Source organism: Cynocephalus volans, chromosome 16, assembly GCF_027409185.1.
Source record: "Cynocephalus volans isolate mCynVol1 chromosome 16, mCynVol1.pri, whole genome shotgun sequence".
In the NCBI taxonomy this organism is placed as follows: domain Eukaryota; kingdom Metazoa; phylum Chordata; class Mammalia; order Dermoptera; family Cynocephalidae; genus Cynocephalus; species Cynocephalus volans.
The window spans coordinates 63,768,197-63,790,362 of NC_084475.1; the positions used below are offsets into that span (position 1 = coordinate 63,768,197).

At 38.7% G+C, this 22,166-nt stretch overlaps 1 protein-coding gene and 1 pseudogene across 1 annotated transcript; both read left to right on the forward strand.

The window, feature by feature from the left end:
* Nucleotides 1-10,178: 10,178 nt before the first annotated feature.
* On the forward strand, nucleotides 10,179-10,748 carry LOC134364871 (interferon alpha-2-like; annotated as a pseudogene).
* A 6,363-nt stretch (nucleotides 10,749-17,111) lies between these two features.
* LOC134364541 (interferon omega-1-like) lies at nucleotides 17,112-17,681 on the forward strand. The gene has a single exon (XM_063080428.1). It carries the CDS (start codon nucleotides 17,112-17,114, stop codon nucleotides 17,679-17,681), a length of 570 nt encoding a protein of 189 aa, XP_062936498.1.
* Nucleotides 17,682-22,166: the final 4,485 nt, after the last annotated feature.

Here is a 22,166-nt window from a genome sequence, read left to right on the forward strand (position 1 = left end):
GACCTGGTCCGACATGGAAATGACCCTCATTGACTAATACACTGTATCAGGCTTTCATGATTTCTGCCATTTCAAAGAATCTCATTTCTGCAGTAACCATGACATGAGTTGAATCAAATGTGTCAAATGTTTTCAGGAGTATAAAGGAACTTCGTGTTCATTTCTATAGGCACTAGCCCTAAGGTGATGTATGATGTATTTACCTACCTTTGTAAATATTTATTTATTTACCTATTTATGAGATTGCACTTATTTTTTTCATATAATATCATGTGTACCTTTATATTGTGGTTAATATAACAAAAAAAATATTTTTAGATTTAGCCAATTTGTTTTGCTTTGTTCATTAAATTTTTACTATAAAAAACTTAATATAGTTGTTTATTTTTTAAATAAGAAACACCAAGCCTGATTGTGCAACCTGATTAAAAAATAGATGGTATGGTTTATTTTCTTATTACCATTATATTCAAGTTGTAACTAAAAATCAACTTTCTGTAAATTAGGTTGTACAAGGGAATGTTGCTTGTAGGATATAGAGGTGAGCTAACAAATTCAGTCCATGCTTTCTTGTAACATTGTTTTATGTAAGGGAAGGAACCAAAAAAAGAATAATCATATTTAACAATTTGTTTGGGTTTAGTGCTATAATGAGAAGAAGGAAAACCAAACAAAATTCTCTTAGCAGAAGCTACAGGAAGGCATATCAGGAAATGAAAATAAAAGCAGTAAATATCCTCTATAGTTGACTGGTAGACATCCAAGTGCAGAGGTCCACTGGCAATTGGGTATTTGAGTGTGCAATTTACAACCAATGCCATTAACTGAAAGCCTGGGAGCAAAGCTTTGGTGAGCTTCTGACTGTCAAATATCAAGGAGTGGTCTTGGAACTGTTTGCCAAGGGTTTATTTAATCAATTCTCTAGACAAAAATGTGAGTACCTGCTGTCACCATGAGCACATTGATAGGCAATGTGAACACACACACACACACACACAAAAAAAAAATTTTAAATAGGAGGTAGTTTGTATTAAAAAGAACTTAAAATACTGTTTTAGAAAACTGTATCCCCAATACATGTGGATCTCCTTGCCTTTTCTAAAACTCTTTTGAGACACCTCCTCACTCCTTGGACCCAGAGGGAAGTTCCAGGACCCATGGTCTGCCCCACTGAGGTCAGCTGATGAGAGCCACTGGGGCATCATTCTATTGCCAAAGACTCTGGAACAGGACCCAAGGCGGTGTAATATAGCCACCACCACACCTACTGTAAAGCAAGGACAATTCACCACCAAAGTAGCAGCCAGGACCACTCCCCAGGTAACCTACTGCTCACTCAAATACACCAATATAAGAAGAGTCACCAGTAAAGCCTGCAAATAGAGAAAGAAATCTTTATTCTCATAGCCAACCTAAGGTAATAGAAGAAGCAAACCCTCTACCAAATGACCAAACATCAACAAAAAAATACTAGAACTACAAATAAACAAGATCTGACACCACCAAAGGATTACTGTAAGGCTCAAATTTCACACTCTATGGAACAGGGAATTCTTGAAAAGTCTGAAAGAATTCTGAACAATGACCTTAAGAAAACTCAAAGAAATAGAAGAAGACTCAATTAGAAAACACAATGAAACAAGAAAAAATATCCAGAATATGAAGGAGGAAATTTACAAAGAGATTACCTTAAAAAAGTAGCACAACTCCTTGAAATGAAAGATTCATGCAGTGAAATAAAAGACACAACAGAGAGCTTGAGCAGCAGGGCAGAGCAAGCAGAAGAAAGAATTTCAGATCTCGAAGATGGTCTTTTTGAAATAACCCAGGCAGACAAACAAAAAAAGGAAAAAGGAATTCAGAATAATGAGGGAACTGTAACAGAGAGAGCAGACAACCCCAAGTGCTCCAACATCTGATTTATGGGTATTCCAAAGGGGAGGAGAAAGGAAAAGGTATTGAAAACCTATTCAAGGAGGTAGTAACAAAAAGCTTCCCAGGTGCAGGGAGAGATACAGACCTTCAGATTCAGGAAACTCAAAGGTCCCCAAACAGATTCACCCAAAAAGATCCTCCCCAAGACACATTATAGTCAAATTTGCAAAGCTCAAGGACAAAGAGAAAATTCTAAAAGCAGCAAGAGAAAGCAACAAGTCAGCTATAGATGAGCCCCCATCAGACTAACAGCAGACTTCTCAACTGAAACCCTACAGGCCAGAAGAAAGTGGAATGATATATTCAAAATACTAAAAGGAAAAAATTACCAGCCAAGAATTCTTTACCCAGCAAGCCTCCCCTTCAGAAATGAGGGAGAAATAGTGTATTTCCCAGACAAACAAATGTTGTGGGAGTTCAACACCACACAACCAGCCCTGCAAGAAATTCTCAAGGGAGTCCTTCATCTGGAATCTGAATAATGATGACCAGTATCACAAATACACAAGAAAGAGCAAAACCCACCATTAAAACAAAAATGCCATCAAGAAAGAGAAAGAACCTAAATTATGCCACCTTAAATCTCCAGCTAGTGTTGAAGAAGAGAAATAAAAGGGGAAGTAATGATCAAAAGATATTTAGATCACCTAAACAAGACCAAGTAAATGACAGGAATTAAACAATACTTTTCAATAACTACCCTAAATGTGAATGGATTAAATTCTGCATTCAAAAGACACAGACTGACTGATTGGATTAAAAAGGTAGACCCAAGTACATGCTGCATTCAAGACACCCACCTCAGCTGTAGAGACACACACAGACTATAAGTGAAGGGTTGGAAAAAGATATACCATGCAAATGGAAGCCAAAAATGACTAAGAGTAGCTATTCTTATATCAGACCAAATAGACTTAAACCAAAAAACATAAAAAGAGACAAAGAAGGCCACTATATGATGATAAAAGTATCTGTTCAGCTAGAAGACATAGCAATCATAAATATGTATGCACCCAATACTACAACATCCAGATATATAAAGCCTACACTCATAGACCTAAAGAAAGAAATAGGCTCTAATAAATTAATAGTGGGTGATCTGAGCACCCCTCTCTCAGTGTGGGACAGATCTTCCATGCAACAAATCAACAAAGATACACGGGATTTAATCTACACCTTAGACCAAATGGACCTGGCCAATATACACAGAACATTTCACCCAACAACAAAAGAATATACTTTCTTCTCATCAGCTCATGGTACACTCTCCAGAACAGACCACATACTAGGTCATAAATCTAGTCTCAGCAAATTTTTAAAAACTGAAATCATTCCATGTATCTTTTCAGACCACAGTGGACTAAAACTGAAAATTAATAATAAGCAAAACTCTGGAAACTATACAAATACACGGAAATTACAAAATAGGCTCCTGAATGACATATGGGTCCAAGAAGAAATTAAACAGGAAATCAAATAATTTCTTGAAACTAATTAACATAAAGATACATCATACCAAAAATTGTAGGATACTGCAAAGCAGTACTAAGAGGCAAATTTATTGCAATAAATGCTTGCATCAAAAGAGCAGAAAGACTTCAAATAAACGACCTAACACTACACCTCAGAGAACTTGAAAAAGAACAATCCAAACCTAAAGGTAGTAGATGGAAAGAAATACTTAAGATCAGAGCAGAACTAAATGAAATAGAGACCCCAAAAATGATAGAAAAAGCCTATGAAACAAAAAGTTGGTTGTTCAAGATGATAAATAAAATAGACAAAACATTAGCTTGGTTAACCAAAAAAAGAAGAGAGAAGACCCAAATAACAATAATTGGAAATGAAAAGAGAGACATTACAACCAATACCACAGAAATACAAAGAATCATTAGAGACTATTATAAACAACTATACAACAACAAATATGAAAACCTGGAAGATATGGATAAGTTTCTAGACACATACAAACTACCCGACTGAACCAAGAAGAGATAGAAAACCTGAACAGACCAATAACAAGCAATGCAATTGAGTCAGTAATTAGCAATCTTCCAGCAAAGGAAAGTCCAGGTCTGATTTGCTTTACAGCTGAATTCTATCAAACTTTTAAAGAGGGGTTAATACCAATTCTCCTCAAACTATTACAAAAAATCAAAACAGAAGCTACTATCCCAAACTCATTCTATGGGGCCAACATAACTCTGATACCAAAACCAGATAAAGAAAGAACAAATAAAGAAAATTACAGGCCAATATCCTTGATGAACATGGATGAAAAAAAAATTAACAAATATTAGCAATCAAAAAACAGCAATGCATTAAAAAAATTATTCACCATGATCAAGCAGGATTCATCCCAGGGATGCAATGATGGTTTACATACGAAACTCAATAAATGTGATACATCACATCAACAAACTCAAGGACAAAGACTGCATGATTATGTCAATAGATGCTGAAAAAGCATTTGACAAAATTCAACATCCCTTTATGATACAGACTCTCAGCAAATTAGATATAGAAGGAAAGTATCTCTGCACAATAAAAGCCATTTATGACAAGCCCATGGCCAGTGTCACTCTTAATGGGGAAAACTGAGGGCCTTTCCCTTAAGAACAGGAACAAGACAAGGATGCCCACTCTCACCACTTCTATCTAATATAGTGCTGGAGGTACTAGCCAGAGCAATCAGGCAAGGGAAAGAAATAAAGGGAATCCAGATTGGAAAAGATGAAGTCAAATTGTCTCTATTTGCAGATGACATGATACTATATATAGAAAAACCTAAAGATTCTATCAAAAAGACTCCTAGAATTGGTTAATAACTTCAGTAATGTTGTAGATACAAAATCAATGCCTCCAAATCCATTGCATTTATATACTCAAATAATGAACTAACAGAAAGAGAAATAAGGTAAGCCAGCCCACTTACAATTGTCATAAAAATAATAAAATACCTAGAGATCAATTTAACCAAGGAGGTGAAAGATCTCTATAATGAGAACGACAAACCACTTCTGAAAGAAATTAAAGAAGACACAAAAAGATGGAAAGATATTCCATGCTCTTGGAACAGAAGAATTAACATTGTGTAAATGTCTATACTACCCAAAGCGACCTGTAGATTCAATGCAATCCCCATCAAAATACCAATGACATTATTCACAGGAAGGGGAAAAACAATCTTAACTTTTGTATGGAACAACAAAAGACCCCAAATAATCAAAGCAATCCTGAGCAAATAAATAAATAAATGAATAATTAAACCGGCTAAATGCCCTCAACTGCTCCTACACAACACTGCTCCTTTTTCTTCCTAGCAACACAAGTCACGGTGGCGTTCTGCGAAAGAAGTTTCAGCAACCTCAGGTGAAAGAGCAATGATCGAAGATTAATCCTGAATCACAAGAAACCTAAACATGGCAATTCTCTCCGTTGATAAGTAAAGTAGCACCTTGCAAATATCGTGGAGTTTCCCTCCTTTAATGCTAGGAAAGTAAAATTACATAAAAACAATTTAACTCAAATAATACTGTTTTAATTTGCCTAGATTCCTTTCTTCAAAGACTTGAACATCCGGACTCAGAAACATGGGCCACTGAAAACTCCGACGACCCCACAGGGGGTCGGACGTCCCTCCTCCCTGCCCCGGCCCGGCCCCGGCCCCGGCCCCGGTCCCGGCCCCAGCTCCGGCGGTGTCCCCAGCGGTGTCCCCGCTCACTCGCCCGAAGCTCCCGCACTCGGGCTGCTCCTGGCCCCGCTGTCTACCCGGCTCCCCTTTCCCAGGCTGTCCCGGCCTCGCGTCCCCCACTCCTGCGGAATCTGTGACCATCACAGCCCGTGCGGTCGCGAGCCCTCGGGTCCCGACTCAATGGGTTTCCCCGTCAAACTCAGTCTCGCTGCGGCTTCTACGCGAAAGAAAGCCCCGAGCACAGGGAGCAGCTCAGACACTCACGGCCCTCACCGAAGAAAACTGGGTCGCGCCAAGCCGCGGCGGAGCTCTCTCCGCAGCCATCGGAGGAAAATGTTCTCCACACTATTTAAGCAGCACCGGTTCGGCGCGACAAGCGGCGACGTCTGCTCTCTCGGGCTGTGGCACCCTCTGAAACCAAAAGCGGCCGAGTCGGTCCGCGTTTCCGAAACCGGAGGCTCAGAAAAGGCCGTTCGCGCGCCCTCTCGCGGCCGCCTCGAGAATCACTGAAATTCTCAATGGTCCACATCTGCCTGCTCATGGCGGGAGTGGTGCTCTGCTCCGTCCCTGCCTGCTCATCTGTCTGGCGCATGCCTTCCAGCCATGGCCTGGAAAACCGGCAAGCCATCATGCTAGTGAGACGGATGAAAAAGATCCCATCTCACTCATGCTTCAAGGACAGGAAGAACTTCAATTTTCCTTGGACAGGAGAAAATATCACCCCAATCCAGAAGACACATGCCACCTGTTTCCGTGGTCAGATGCTCCAGCAGATCCTCAGCCTCCTCAAAAGAGAGAACAGCCATGCTGCTTGGGATGCGATCCTCCTCGATAAACTACTCTTCAGCCTTGAGAAGAGCCTGCGACAAGTGCAGATGACAAATGGAGAAACTCTCTCTTGTCCTGATTTGGGAAATGACGTTCGGAAGTATTTCCAAGAAATGATTGGTTATCTGAGGGAAAAGAAATACAGCCCCTGTGCCTGGGAGGTGGTCAGAGTGGAAATTGAAGTGCGCTTAGTCCTCATTCACCGCCTTCAGAGCAACGTCAGGAAATGACGTAGAAGTTATACTCAGGACCCTCCCTAACCAATTACACGATTGTTTACCAGGCCCCCCAAAGCAAGCTAAACTCACACATTTGCACCAGCTGAAAAACATCTGAATCCTAAATCATGGGATTATGTAAAACATACGTTCTACATCGTGAATTTACAGTAGAATGATTAGAGAGAATAACATGGTGTCTTGTCCTAAATAAATACTGTCATGATTTATAATTTTCATTATCTGTTTCAATTCTTGAGTGGTGCTTGTTGTTTCCGAAGTTGGAAGTTTAATTGTTTACAGACATGGTTCTTCAGTCTAGAGTTTGGTGAAGGGCATTTGTCAGTCAAGTTGATGCTCGCTCCTGTAACAGAACAAAAGAAAACCACCAGTAGTTAGATGATAATACAAATTTATCTTTCCTTTATAGAAGAGCTCAGTGTTGGCCTCCTCTGAGCGGGGTTTCATGGACCTCACAACCTACTATTTTGCAGCTTTGCCATCATCAACATATAAGTTCAAACAGGTTTTCGATGCTTGAGGCTACTGTGCTCAGTCGATATGGAAAAAATTATGTGGTGGATCACTTGTAGGATGCTTTGAAGGACCGATGCTGCACAGGCTGAACATGACTTCCACCCGTATTTACTCAGCCTGGATTCATGCTCGTCGGATACCTAAGTGCAAAGAAGAGGGGAAAGAGAGTCCGACTGGATGATTAGTGAGAAGAGGATATCAATTCTTTGAATAAGACCACTCTTTATTTTTACACTGTGTTTACTAATAGTGTTCGTAAGAGAAAATTAACTAGCATTCTTGCTAGGCACAGTTTATTTCAAAATCTGATGCAAACTCTGATTCCACAACTCAAACTCAGGGAAAATGACACGGATGTCATTCATTAGAGTTCATAGCGACACTGACTCTTGGAAAGAAGCATTTAGTGATTCCCAAAGGCACAGGCCAAAATTGAAAAATAGACATGTGTATAGGGACAAGGTCCCCAAACACATTGCAACATTCACATCGTCTCCTTATTATCTGAAAAGACAGGGAATGTGCGATGAGGCAAGGCGTTGTGCTTCCTTGAGGGGCACTGAAGTAAAAGTGGAAGGTGGGTCTTCCATTTGCAACCAGGCCCTGTGGCACATCCTGAGGTTCTAAATATTAAAACTACAAACTTGAAGAAAACATATCTACAATCAAGTGTTTCTGTTTTGTTTCTTAAATCCTCACAAAATCTTCCATTACAATTTCCCTGCATAAAGCGGGAAGAGCTTACAAATTCTTTAGATCTATTGTCTTCCCAACTCATGTCTCCAGTATGTATTGGTTTTATTCTGTTATTATGCTGATTATTCCTTTCATAAATATTGACTGAGCTCTGGAAATGATAGGAACTAGGCCAAGATGCCCAGGAAACAAGACCGCATAAGACGACTCCTCTGACCAAGAGTAACTTACGGACTCATGGCAACCTATTCTAAAGAGGAAGTTCATTCAAAGGTTCAGTGCATTAAAGACTTCATCTCTGACAGCTAGGAAAAATAATATAGCCATGAGTAAAGAAGGGGTGTCCTTTGAAATTGTGAATTCCCTTGCTTCTTTTTAGAGATATGACAAGATGATTAGTCAACTTCTGAGTCCATTTATCCACAAGGAGAAAATGTGATGCATTTCACGCTTCCCCGTTATCCAGAGAGCATATTGCACTCTCACAAGTTTGCCTTTTCTGTGCATAAACTCTTGTGGTTGGTGCGTCTCCCTTGACTCTCTTGAAAGCTGGATCCAGCAAAGCTGAAACCAGCCCCTGGACCAGCAGTGATTGCTTTTCCTGGAGCCCATGCCCGTTTGCTACCTTGGACCTGCGTCCCTTCCACCACGTTTCTTCTGCTCTGCCTCATCCCCTAATCAGTGACTTGGCTGAGCTCGCTTTAGCAAAATTATCCTTAGTTGTGTCTTTTGCAGTGGGATTTTGCTCTCCTTGTTACGTTTGATCACATTTAGGTATATATATTGGCTTTCTTTTTATTCCCATTCAGTGGGAGGGAAAATGCGGCAACTTTGCTTTCTATGAAAAAGGAAATGGAAAAGATTTCTGGTGTCTCGCCAGCGGTATAGAACAATTGAACAGCCATTTATTTTCATCACACCTACATCCCATTGTTGGCATTTCTGAGAAAGATGGCTTCCTTTTGTTTAATAAAATTCCATTAGAATTGGAATCTCTGACTGATCTTTGCTTGGAAATTTGAACTTCGGTGCAAAACAGAATTTTGTTTTTAAATAAAATTGATGTTCTCCCCATTGTGTATTCTTATTGGGATGGTATTGTTCCCCAAAGTGTGAAAATTAATTCCTAGAGGTGTGAACAAATCTTTGTCATTACAATAGTTTGTGCTTCTCCAAAGCCCAAAAATAAGAAAATCTTTTCCCTATTACTAATTTTTATTTCCCTTCGGTTTTCTTCTGTATCGAGAAGCATTGACATTGAGTCTTTGGAAGATCCACAGAGCATATGCAGCATGAGCACTACAAGCCTACGGTGAATAGACGATGTGTCCTCCACACGAATACATGTGGACTGCCTTTGGCTGTCTCGCGGATGGAGCTGAGGTTTGCTCCTGAGTTCTACTGAATGGATTAATGGCTTTGAGAATTAAATGCAAAGAATTTGTGCTTTATTCTGTGGCTCTGCTAAAGTTATTCGCCCTGTCAATAATGAAGTTGAGTGCTAAAAAGAAATAAAAGTTGACCGCGCCTGGGGGAACATCTAGGAGGGAGCAAAGTAACAAAGTATTTTATCATATGAAACAAAATTTAAAGTTAGGTACACTAGAAATAAATGGGAAGAAAATAATTAAATTTAGAAATAAATTTTAGCAGTTTTGAAAGATATTTAAGTACGTCGTTACATTGGTATTGTGTATTTTTGTAACATGAATTTGCATGTGAAATTTGACTCATTACAATTTATTTTATGTCAATAGATTACACAAAAAGGAGCTCAGCAAATAAACTTATAAAGTCGAGTTAAATCAATAACTTTGAAACTTAAGTCTTGGCTTAAAATTTTTATGGAGACCTTCTTAAACATGCATTGAATACAAAAAGTTAACTTCACACTTTCTTTTCTATGTTTAAACCTGAGCTACAGATACGGTCCGTAAATAATTACACGATATAACCCCGCCTTTGTAGCTTATCACGGGAGGGGCATTAGGAAAAACCAATTTAACCAGGCTCTGGAGGAAAGGGATGAGAAGGCCACCATGAAAGGAATAAAAGAAAAAAGGTTGAAAAACACTGCTCTAAAAGTATGTAGAGAGTGCATAAAGAAAGCCAAAATAGAAGTAGAAAGGAAGAGACGGGCATCCAGAAAGTGGAAACTAGTGTGTTCCCTGTTTAAGACACATGCACAAAGCAAGCTCTTCCGAGAACCTGGAGGCCAAGGCTCCGGGTCCCCCATCTCAGCCAGGCCAGCAGCGTTTGCAATGTCTCCAATGGCCTTGTCCAGTTCTTTACTGATGGCCCTGCTGCTGCTCAGCTGCCAGGCGAACTGCTCTCTGGGCTGTGATCTGCCTCAGACCCACAGCCTGGGGACCAGGAGGGCCTTGATACTCCTGGGATGAATGAGGAGAATCTCCCCTCTGTCCTGTCTGAAGGACAGAAATGACTTCGGATTCCCCCAGGAAGACTTGGATGGCCACCAGCTGTAGAAGGCCCGAGCCATCTCTGTCCTCCATGAGATGACCCAGCAGAGCTTCAAGCTCTTCTGCACAAAGGGCTCATCGGCTGCTTGGGATGAGAACCTCTTGGACAAACTCTGCACTGGACTCTATCAGCAGCTGGATGACCTGGAAGCCTGTCTGATGCCGGAGGTGGGGGTGGAAGAGACTCCCCTGGTGAACGAGGACTTCGCACTGGCCGTGAGGAAATACTTCCAAAGAATCAGTCTCTACCTGAAAGAGAAGAGGCACAGCCCTTGCGCCTGGGAGGTCGTGAGAGCAGAAATCATGAGATTCTTCTCTTCATCAATAAACTTGCAGGAAAGATTAGGGAGGAGGCAATGAGACCTGGTCCAACATGGAAATGACTCTCATGGACGAATACACAGTATCGCATTTTCCTGAGCTCTCCCGTTGCAAAGACTGTCATTTCTGCTATAATCATGACATAAAGTGTCTCAGGTTTGTCAGATGTCTTCAGGGTCATGTTCAACTCTGCAGGTGCTGGTCCTTACAGACGACCATCCAAATGCATCTATCTATTTATTTATTTAAATATTTATTCATCTAACTGTTGAAAAGATTGAAATTATTTTTGTTTATACACTTTACACTGTGCTTAATAGAACAAAATATATTCTTTTTATTTTGTGAAACTATTATATTGCTTTCTGCATTAAATATTTAGTATAGAAAACTTCTTGTATTTGTTTATTCTTTAAAAAGAAACTCCAAGCCTGTCTCTGTAACCTGACTTAAGAACAGATGGTACAATTCATTTACCCAACTCTACTGTTCTTAAGCTATAAGTAAAAATGTACTTTCTCTAAAGGAGGTTGTATGTTCCCCTCAGATTATGGATGTGAACATGCTCTCTTCTATCTTTGATTCTTGTAGGAAAGAGAGCTAAAATACCATACTCATACGTAATATAAGGTTATGCTAAATACTATAATGAGAGGATGAAATAACTAATAAAATTCTCTCTGCAGAAGTTAGATTGATGCATGTCAGGAAAGTTGGATATACAAGTTTGCATTTGACAAGGAATTCCTGGAGGCTTGTAACTGGCAACTGAAAGCCCAGAAATGAAGTTGGTCATGTGTGTTGAGATTATAGAGGTAAAAAGAGACTTAACCTTGTTTCTGAGGACCTCCAACCTTTAAAGAGATGGGAGAGAAAAGACACAAAGGAAGCATGTAGAATGGCCATACATTATAGATATAAGAAGAGAGAATGATGACAAATGTATTTTCAGGAAAATACACATGCTGAGAAGAGGAATCACTGGATTCACAGAAGCTGTGAACTGAGACTGCCCACTACATTGGGAAAAGAGATCATATTGGCAACCTTACTGAGATTTGGTTTGGTAAAATGAATATGGAGAAACCATACCGGAGTAGGTGGAATTGAAATGAGAGAAGAGAAGTTAGTGACCCCGAGGTAAAGAAGGAAACAGGAAGAAATCTGGAAAAGAATGTGGGCTATTTTTCCTGTGCATAGTTTTTCCTTTTTTACAATGTATTTTTTCTAGAGAGATTTCATGTAATTGATGGACTGGCAAATCATATTAATGTGTTTAACGCATTTATTTTAAATCATGCCATAACTAATAACTTCCAATGATAATATATCATTGTATTAATTAGTAGTACTTTGATCAGTAAACTACTCAGTTTTTGTTCATTCCCTACAGAGGAATAGATAAATACTTCAATCCTTCATCAAAATATCTAATTACTACTGATAATAATGATTCCTGGAAGCAGAACAATGCCTCAACTGGAACAGTGGCGAGTCGTCAGGAGATGGAACAACAGGACTGGACAGCACTGAGTCAACTGTTCGTATAACTCTGATCAGAGGGAGAGAGGATTGAAGTGGAAGCTGAGGGTGCAGAGTTCTCCCACCAGGACCAGGCCGACCACAGTGTTCCCAGCATGGGTGAGACATACCACAGGACATAGGAAGGGTTCAGTGTTATTCCGGTACCTGCTGCATCTTGTGTTTTCTCCCTCAGAACCAACAAGTCATCACAGGGCAGGGAAAATTATTCATGGGGCCAGTGCAACCCAAGGAATCTCTAAAATTCTTGTCATGTTGCAGCCTCCTTTAAAAACAAGTATGAAAACAAGACTTGAACAAAAGTATCCCAGGCAGGTATTGAATACATTCAGCAACAAGTGAGGCAGACCTTCCTGGCAGTACAGATACTAGTAATGTGCATACTGGAAGATCACAATTTCTAATGGCAGCTAAGACTTTCATAACAATGCATTTATTTAACTTTGTTAATTGAAAAGAAGACACTGGTAAATCAATTATTTTTCTTTTCTTTCCAATTGCTGTATTCTGCACTGAGTAGGCATATTTAGAATTAGGAACACTCCCTAAGGATTAGGGGCCAAAAACCAAACATCAGATGTATATACATGACAAACGTGAATTGTGGTATAATGTGGGTAGCTAAAGGGCTGTCACATAGCAGCCCATGATAATTAATCATGAAGCTGGTGATGATGGAGGCTTTAAAAAAGATCAAAGGGACCTACAGACAAAAAATCTCATTTCTTGTCTGGCCAACAGAAACTCCAGTGAAGGAGTTATCACAAGCTCCAGTTGCTGTGGTCCCACGGGATGCAAGCTAACATCCTGCACTGATGGCCCTAGAGCACCATCTCAACTCCCCAACAGCTATGGACGCTGCTGGACAGCAAGTAGTGCAGGAGCCCAAGGGCCTTTGCCACACTTGGACAGTTAGTGGGCAACCTGGGGCCAGAGGAAAAGGTTCCATGTTACTGCTTGTCTGTGTGGGCCGCAAGTGTTTGTGCACACAGGTAGGCAAGCCAATATCTCAACAACGACAGGGTCTTTATTTCAGACTTTGATAAATGAGAACAGCAGGGGGTCTGAAGATGGTCTACCTTCGAATGAGTGAGGCCCCACAGGAAGTAAGTTGGAACCCACATGTCTGGGTTGTCATTTGTATGGAAATTATTAGATGATTTTTCATTACTCTAAAACTCACAAGAAAACTTGACTCAAAAATAGTTTTCCATGGGTCGGCAGTTGATGGGTGAATAGTGTTGTTTTAATACATTTCATTGAAGAAATCATTCATTCAATTTTTGACATTTTTTTCAATTGGCAGGAAAATCTACTCCCTTTTAGCTATTTAAAGGCATTTTGTCTACTTTTACTTAGAACTTAAATCTGAGTTCACTTCACTCACACCACACCACTGTTGCTGTACAAAACAATAGACAACAACCCTTTGGCATCGCATCTGAAATGGAACTCAAAATCCTTTGTCATCTCACCCTCCCTGCTCTACTGACTTCCTGATTTTCCTTGGTTCATAAATCCCATGTCCATGTCTATCCTTCACTTCCCTTAATGGGACCTTCCAGATAAGCCATTACCTCAAATATCCATGGGGTTTTGACCTTGGGTCTTTGCTCTATCCTTCCACATTTGTAGTTTTCTCCAAACGGTTGTATAAACGAGTGTAATGCAAATAAGGTTATTGAGAGGATTGAGTTAATTTTTTCAAAGATCTTAAAAACAGTGATTGGTCTGTTGTTTAACATGCAATAAATTCTGATGTTATCATTTTTTAATATCATCATCATTATTATTATCCAGACTAAGAGCAGATTATTTTGGAATCATCTAATTCCCTTTATTATAATTCTAGGGTTCTCAAAACAGTCTTTTCCTTGCCTGAGTAGATGTGTTAATTAGGTAGTGTGTTCAGACAAAGCTAATACCCCGTATCATGCAAGAGAGGGTAGTATTCCAGCAACAGGATTCTGGTTCCCAGTCTCTTGAGGATTGGTTGGTGTGACTCCGCACTTCACTCTTCAGAATTGATCACTTCTGGACTAAATGAAAGAAAAGTCAGGTGGAAGGTCTTGGCAAAGCTGAGGGAGGCCATGGACTCAGGACCTGCTCTTCTTTGAGGCTCTGGCAGAAGTAGCCGTTTTCCTGCCTTTGTGCACTTCACCACTGACCTTCAGTCTCCCTCTGCTGTAGTTCCTAGTCTCCATCGTTGTTGCATTGAATTTTGCTGAGTGCAGTGGACTGAATTATGTCCCCCCGAAACTCACTGAAGCTTGAATTGTGTCCCCCAAGTTTATGTATTTGAATCTTAGCCCCCACTGTGACTGTTAAGAGGGTAGGAAATCCTATAATGGTAATTGAAAGGAGCCTTAAATAGGTGATTGGATTGTAGGACTATACCATAGTGAATGGATTAAAAATGGTGGTCAAGCACATGATTCTGAGGGCTTTAAAAGAAGAGCAGAGTCTGTCTTTTCCACTCTCTCTGCTTCTACCATCTTGCAATGTGAGACCCCTGGGTCACTGTTGCCACCACCAGACAGGCTTTGGACTTGCCAGCCTTAGACACTGTAAGCAATAAATTTCATTTTTCTTTATAATTGTCCAGTTCCATGTATTTTGTTATAAGCAACAAAATGGACTAATACACTTAGACTTTGCCATTTTGTCAGCAGAAAGTCACTTTTCTCCTTTTGCTTTCATGACATTTGGACTTAACATTTGTTTTCTTTTTGCCCACAAACAACTGTTGAGTTTTGCTTTCCAGGAAAGTTGAAATGAGAAACAAAATATCTGAAGTCATGAAAATTATTGAGAAGAAAACTGCAGTCCCCTTACCTTTCTTTTGCTTTCCTTTATTTGTCTTATTTCATCATGAATTACAGCATAATGCAAGAAGAGTGTATTACTGCATTTCGTATTGCTATAACAGAAATACCTGAGACTGGGTAATTTATAAAGAACAGAGGTTTATTTGGCTTACGATTCTGGGACAGTTGCATCTGGCACAGGCCTCAGGATGTTTCTACTCACGGCAGAAATTGGCAGGCAGTTGGCAGGTACAAGCAGATCACATGGTAAGAGGAAGCAAGAGAGAGAGAGAAGGTGCCTGGGTCCTTTAAACAATCAGTTCTTGCGGGAACTAATAGAGGGAGAGCTCACTCATTACTCCCCCCTCCTCTAGAGAGAGCATTAATCCATTCATGAGGGGTCCGCCCCCATGACTCAATCAGTTTCCAACACTGCCACACTGGAGATCAAATTTCCATATGAGTTTTGGAGGAGACAACAAATCCAAACTCCATCAAACAGTAAGACAAACTTTAGCCCATAAGCCACTCCATGAAAAGAACATACAAAAATTTTATAAGAAAAATTAGAAACAATTAAAGAAGGCTATTTTTCCCTAATACAATAGACCAGGCCTTACTGACCTGCCTTGTTGGACTGAGACAGAGTCAGAGGAACAAAGAGCCTGAATGGAGTCACACTGACTGAAAGAACAGCTGAAGGACATTAGTTTCTGTAATATAAGGACCTTATAAAAGACAATGTTACCTGTGGGCACAAAATTTCCTGTGCCCACATAAAAACTTTGAGGATAACAAGTGTTCAATAGTTTAAGTAAAAGAGTTGATCAATGGCACTGTACCTGGTAAAATAAATATTATTTTACTAGGTAGAAATTCTTGTAATCAGATAAACCCTCCACCTACATAAACAAAACAACCTTTTCCTATCAGCATCTGAGGGCTGTTGGCACTATTGACTCCTGGGTACGTGGGTCAGGAGAGGAGGAGGCCACCACTGAGAACTTGGGTCATTGACACAAACACTCTAGGGGGTGAGGGCAAGGATCCTCGGGGATTTATTACCTTGACAACAAAGAAACAAACCCTCCTCAGTAAAGGAGATCTAAAGTCATCAAATGTGTTGAGCCTGCCCTCAGGGAGTGAGTCTGGAAGAGTTTGAGTTGAAGACACTTTGCAACTCTAGAGAAGGCATTACTAGAATGGCTAACTACCTTGTGAGTGAGGTGGTGCTGGGGAAATGACATAATCTTGAAATTAGAATTCTGAAACCCATAATCACCAAAAAAGTGCCAGGATTCCAGCTAGGGGTATTGGCACAGCCTAAGGAGCAATCTGGACCTCCCATAAAAAAATGGTGGAAGGCAACCATGCTGCCTATGCTAATCCTGAAGCATAACCACATGGACCTGCCAATATGTATTTTGATAAGAATAGCAGCATTAGAGAAACTCATTCACTAATAATCATCAGACTCTTCCATGAATAAAACAGCTAACAAAACCCCGCTCTTTGTTTTAAAGCGATTATTTGCCACACATGGTCTGGAAAATTTCTAAACAAATAAAGAAACTCATAGGGCTGAGAGAGTGTGAATCCTGTGTAAAGTATAAAAGGTGCATAAGTCATCCATGATCAGCACTAAAAATCTGTTCCCCTAACAGAGAAGAGTGATATTTATATATGAAAACAAAAAATATGTATTTGTATGTATGTGTGTATATGAGAATTTACATACCTACATAAACCATAGTATTTAGGACAAAGATGTTTCCCAATTGATAAATAACTATTTGGATTGGCATGTCTGAAGTTGACCAACAAAATTCTATTGCTAAAAGAAATTAGGTTAATGACATGTTCTTAGGTGATAGAGAGAATACACAAGTGAAAACAAAAAAGGGAAGTAAAAGTGGAGAGAAATGTTCAGAAAATGAAAACTCTTGTGTTCCCTATTTAAAAGCCATGCATAGAGAGAATGTCTTCAGAGGACTTACAGTCCACGGTCCCCCCAGCCCCAGCTCAGCTAGGCCAGCAGCATCCTCAGCCTCCCATGGCCCTCCTGCTCCCTCTACTGACGGCCTTGCTGGTGGGCAGCTATGGCCCTGCTGGATCTCTGGGCTGTGACCTGCCTCAGAACTCTGTCCTGCTTAGCAGGAAGACCTTTGTGCTTCTGGCCCAAATGAGGAGAATCTCCCCTTTCTCGTGTCTGAAGGACAGAATTGACTTCAGATTCCCTGAGGAGGTGGTGGATGGCAGCCAGTTCCAGAAGGCCCAGGCCATGTCTGTGCTCCACGAGATGCTGCAGCAGATCTTTAGCCTCTTCCACACAGAGCGCTCCTCTGCTGCCTGGAACCCGACCCTCCTGTACGAGCTCCGTGCTGGACTTCATGGGCAGCTGGAAGACCTGGAGACCTGCCCGGTGCAAGCGATGGGAGAAGAAGAATCTGCTCGTGTAACTGAAGGTCCAATACTGGCCTTGAAGAGGTACTTCCAGAGAATCCGTGTCTATCTAGAAGAGAAGAAATACAGTGACTGTGCCTGGGAGGTTGTCAGAGTGGAAATCACGAGATCCTTCTCTTCATCAACAAACTTGCAAGAAAGGTTAAGAAGAAACGCTTGAGACCTGCAGTCATCTTGAGAGGATTCTCACTGTCTGATCTGCCCTATCACAGTTTCACATGTTTCTTTGCTCATTTCAAAAGGCTATTTTCTCTTTAGTCACTAAATTTTAAGTAAACTCAGGAAATATCTTATTAATAGTATTAAGCAAGTACATGTTAAAAATATTCAGCTCTGGGCTTCACTTCCTAGGAAATTACTATCCTGATGTTATTTATTTATTCATCTATTTATTTTTATTCTATTGCATTTTTGGTATTTATAATATTTGACATTTTACATATAATAACATTTTCATCTCTATATTACATTAAAATTTGCAAGATATGTTCACCATTTCATGTAATTAAATTTGCTTATCACTTTATTAAATTTTTATCAAAGGAACTTCTTGAATTTGTTTATTCTACTAACTTAATCCACACCCTCATTTTGTAAAGCAAATTAAAGAGAGGTTAAAAAATGTATTTACTCATTCATTCTATTCACATTATATGTATAAATTGAGTAAGTGGCAGATTGTGGAATTTCCTTCAAGAAATACCATTGAATAAATCAAACAGTTCCTGCTGTGTTGAAACTCTCAGTCTTAAAGGGAAGGAGACATAAAAACAGTACTTATTCTTATTTTATTTCAATTATATTTAATGCTACAAAGAGAAAAATAATGGAAAATTATATTCTCAGTCCAGAATAGAATGAACAACAAATGTCATGGGTGAAAAGGTGTTATTTTGGGATTCTTTATTGTATGTTTGATAATGAGGGCATGGGAATGGATGTGGTCACTTATAAATAGATGGGACAATGAGGCTAGGACGTAGACTTCCTGCAGATCCTCAAAGGTAGGGCATAGGAGAGTCTCCTAAGGGCACTGAGGTGAAGTGGCCAGTGCAGTTAGAAGGAGAAATAGGGAAAAGTCGGGGAGAGACAAATGAGGGGAAGACAGTGGTGATTTCAGGGAAGATGAGGACTGAACTGTCCCAGTGGACCTGACCACAGGCACCATTGGTGACCTATGGGGATCTGGTTTAGTAGAATTAATGGAGCAGAAACCAAATGTGAGTAGGTTAAAGGAGAGACACAATAAGGGAAATTGGGTGCACCATGTGATTAGAAAATCATTTCAGTTAGTTTCTATGTGAGCTGCAGTTGGGAAAAGATGAAATCTGGAGTAGAACTTCGGTTAACATCTCCATGCATATTTTTCAAATGTTTTCGGAAAATCATTTCAAGAAATGAATGAATTGGAAGAAAACTTTTGAACATATTTTTATTGATATATAATTAACAAATAAAAAGTGTATGTATTGAAGGTCTGCGACATGATGTTTTGGTCTAAGTATACCTTGCATAATGATTCCCACAATTAGGCTAATTAACACATTCATGACCTAACATAGTTATCATGTCATATGTGTGTGTTGTGGGAGAGAACACTTAAGATCTGCCCCTTAGCAAATTTCAAGTGTACAATGCATTATTATAAACTATATGTACCATGCTATACTGAACATTTTTAATATTTGATTTATTTGATTTAAACTATTACTTATTTACATATTTAATTCAAAACATTGCTTATTTATTTAGCTAAAATAGTAATTTATTATTATTCTAATTAATATTACTTTGTAGTAAATTTAAATAGTAATGCATTTGCTTGCTAGTTTCAGTTCTTTTTTCAATCAAATTTTACAGTCAATTTCATTTTATTTTCTCTTTTATTCAGACTAGTTCTTATGTTGGTAATTTATTTTATTTATTTATAATTTTATAATTTCTGATCACTGGCATAAACATTTCCTATAAATTATAGCCATAATCTTTTGATGAACACTTGTTTTTATTTCACCTCTGTACAAAACCTAAACAGTTCCTTGGATATTTCTCCAACCCCTGTTAAGGACATACAACCATGTCTCTTCTTATGTCACTTTCCTCTTTTGATTTTACACATATTCAGTTTCTTTTTTTGTAAATCAGTTTTTAAGTTCAGTTCTTTTTCCATCAGGAAGTTTTTATGTATTGTATAAGAATCTAAATTGGTTTTTGTAAGAGTGGCAGTAATTTTTCTAGAATGTTTTACTTAAATTTTATTTCCTTAACAGATATGTGTTTACTATAGATATAATTAATATAACTACTTTTGAGATTATTTCCTTTATTAATATGATTAATAACCTTTACTCATTGCTACACTCATTTTACTTCTGATGCTTTAAAACTAATTTCACTGTTCTAGTTGATCTGGCTAAGGCCAAGAATTTCTTTCCATATTTTAATATTATTGCTTGTATTACTTCCTGATTAACTTGAGAATTGTTCTAAGGAGAATAACATTGGCTTTATGATATCATAAACATTTGTAGATTTTAAAATGGCTAATTACACTATATAACCAAGCATGAAGCCAGAGACTTCATCATAGTCTGGTATTAGTGATGTGTTTCTACCATATAGTGTGTAGAAGGGAAAAATAGAAACACCCAATTCTGCTCTGCCTTATATCTTAATCTACATTTAGGCTGGGATGAATGTAGCTGAGTTTATTTTGTCATTTTTTCCCAGTGAGATAGAGTTGCTTTTCTTACACATTTTAAAAATTATGATAAAATAAACCTAGCATAAAATTTACCTTCTTAACCATTTTGAAGTATATAGTTTGGTAGTGTTAAATATTTTCACACTGTTGTGTAACTAACCTCCAGAACTTTTTCATCTTGCAAAACTGAAACTCTATACCCATTAGACAACAGCTCTCTATTGCTCCCCAAGCCCTCAGCCTCTAGCAACCATCCTTCTACTTCTGTTTCTCTTAATTACAGATACCTCATGTAAGTGGAAGCATACGGTATTTGCCTTTTTGTAACTGGCTCGTTTTACTCAGTGTAATGTTCTGAAGCTTCATCCATGTGGAAGCATATGTCAGAATAAGGCCAAATAATATTCCATTGTATGTATATATCACATTTTGCTGAATAATGTAAGTCAGAATAATATTTCCTTGAATAAGGGCAAATAATATTCTACAATATTTTTAATGGAACACATGTAAGCCTGAATAATATTTTGTTGTATGTATATACTACCTTTTTTTTATTTATTCACCCACTGATGGACACTTGAGTGGCTTCTACTTTTTGGCTCTTGTTAATAATATTTTTATGAACATAGGTGTACAAATATACCTTCAAACCCTGATTTTAAATGACTTTTGGATATATATCCAGGAGTGGAATTGCTAGATTATGTGGTAATTCTATTTTTACAATTTTGAGGAACATCATACTGTTTCCCCTTGTGGCTGGGCTGCACCATTTTACATTCCCACCAACACTACACAAGGGTTCCAATTTCTCCACATCCTCAACAACACTTGTTATTTGGGTATTTTGATAGTAGCCATCCTGATGGATAGAAGGTAATATCTCATTGTGATTTTGAGTTGCATTTCCCTAATGTTTTGAGCAATGGTTGAGCAACTTTCCATATGTACCTTAGTTTATTAGTCTGCTATAACAAAATACCATTAACTAGGAAGTTTACGAATAACAGATATTTATTTCTCACAGTTCTGGAAGCTGGGAAGTTCAAGATCAAGGTGCTGGTAGATTTGGTGTCTGGTGGGGGCCCATTTCCTGGTTCAAAAGATGGCTCCTCTTTGTGTGTCCTCACATGGTGGAAGGGAAGTGTCTTTGGGGTCTCCTTTATAAGAGCACTAATCCCACTTTTGAAGGCTCTAACCTCATGAGTTAATCACCTCCCAAAAGACCCCACATTCCAATACCACCATCTTGGGAGTTAGGATTCCAACATCTGAATTTGGAAGAAGGGTAGGACAAACATTCAGACCATAGCAATATGCTTGTGGCCATTTGCACATTTTTTTAATTGAGTTGTAAGTATATTCATTGTTGTTGGGATGTAGGAGTTTGTTACATGCTTTCAATATTACGCTTTTTTCAGAAATAGGACTTGCAAAGATTTTCTTCCACTTCAAAGATTTCTTTTTCACTCTTTTGATTCTGTCCTTTGATGCACAGAAGTTTTAAATTTTGACATAACCCAATTTATCTATTTTTACTTTGGTTACTTGTGCTTTTTGTGTCATATTCAAGAATTCATTGCCAAATCTATTGTCATGAAGATTTCTCTGTAGATTTTCTTCTATGGTTTTTCATAACTTCAGGTATTATGTTTCTGTCTTTAATTTATTTTGAGTTAATTATAGGATACAGTGTAAGGTAAGGGTCCAATTTTATTTTTTTGCATGTGAATATATTCATACAGTTTTCCTATAACCATTTGTTGACTAGACTATATTTATCCATTGACACCTTTGTCAAAGTTGATTTGATCATATACAGGAGGGTTTATTTCTGGGCTCTCTATTCTATTCCATTGATAAATAAATGTCTGACTTTATTCCAGTATCATACTGTATTGATTACTGTAGCTTTGTAATATGTTTTGAAATCAGGAA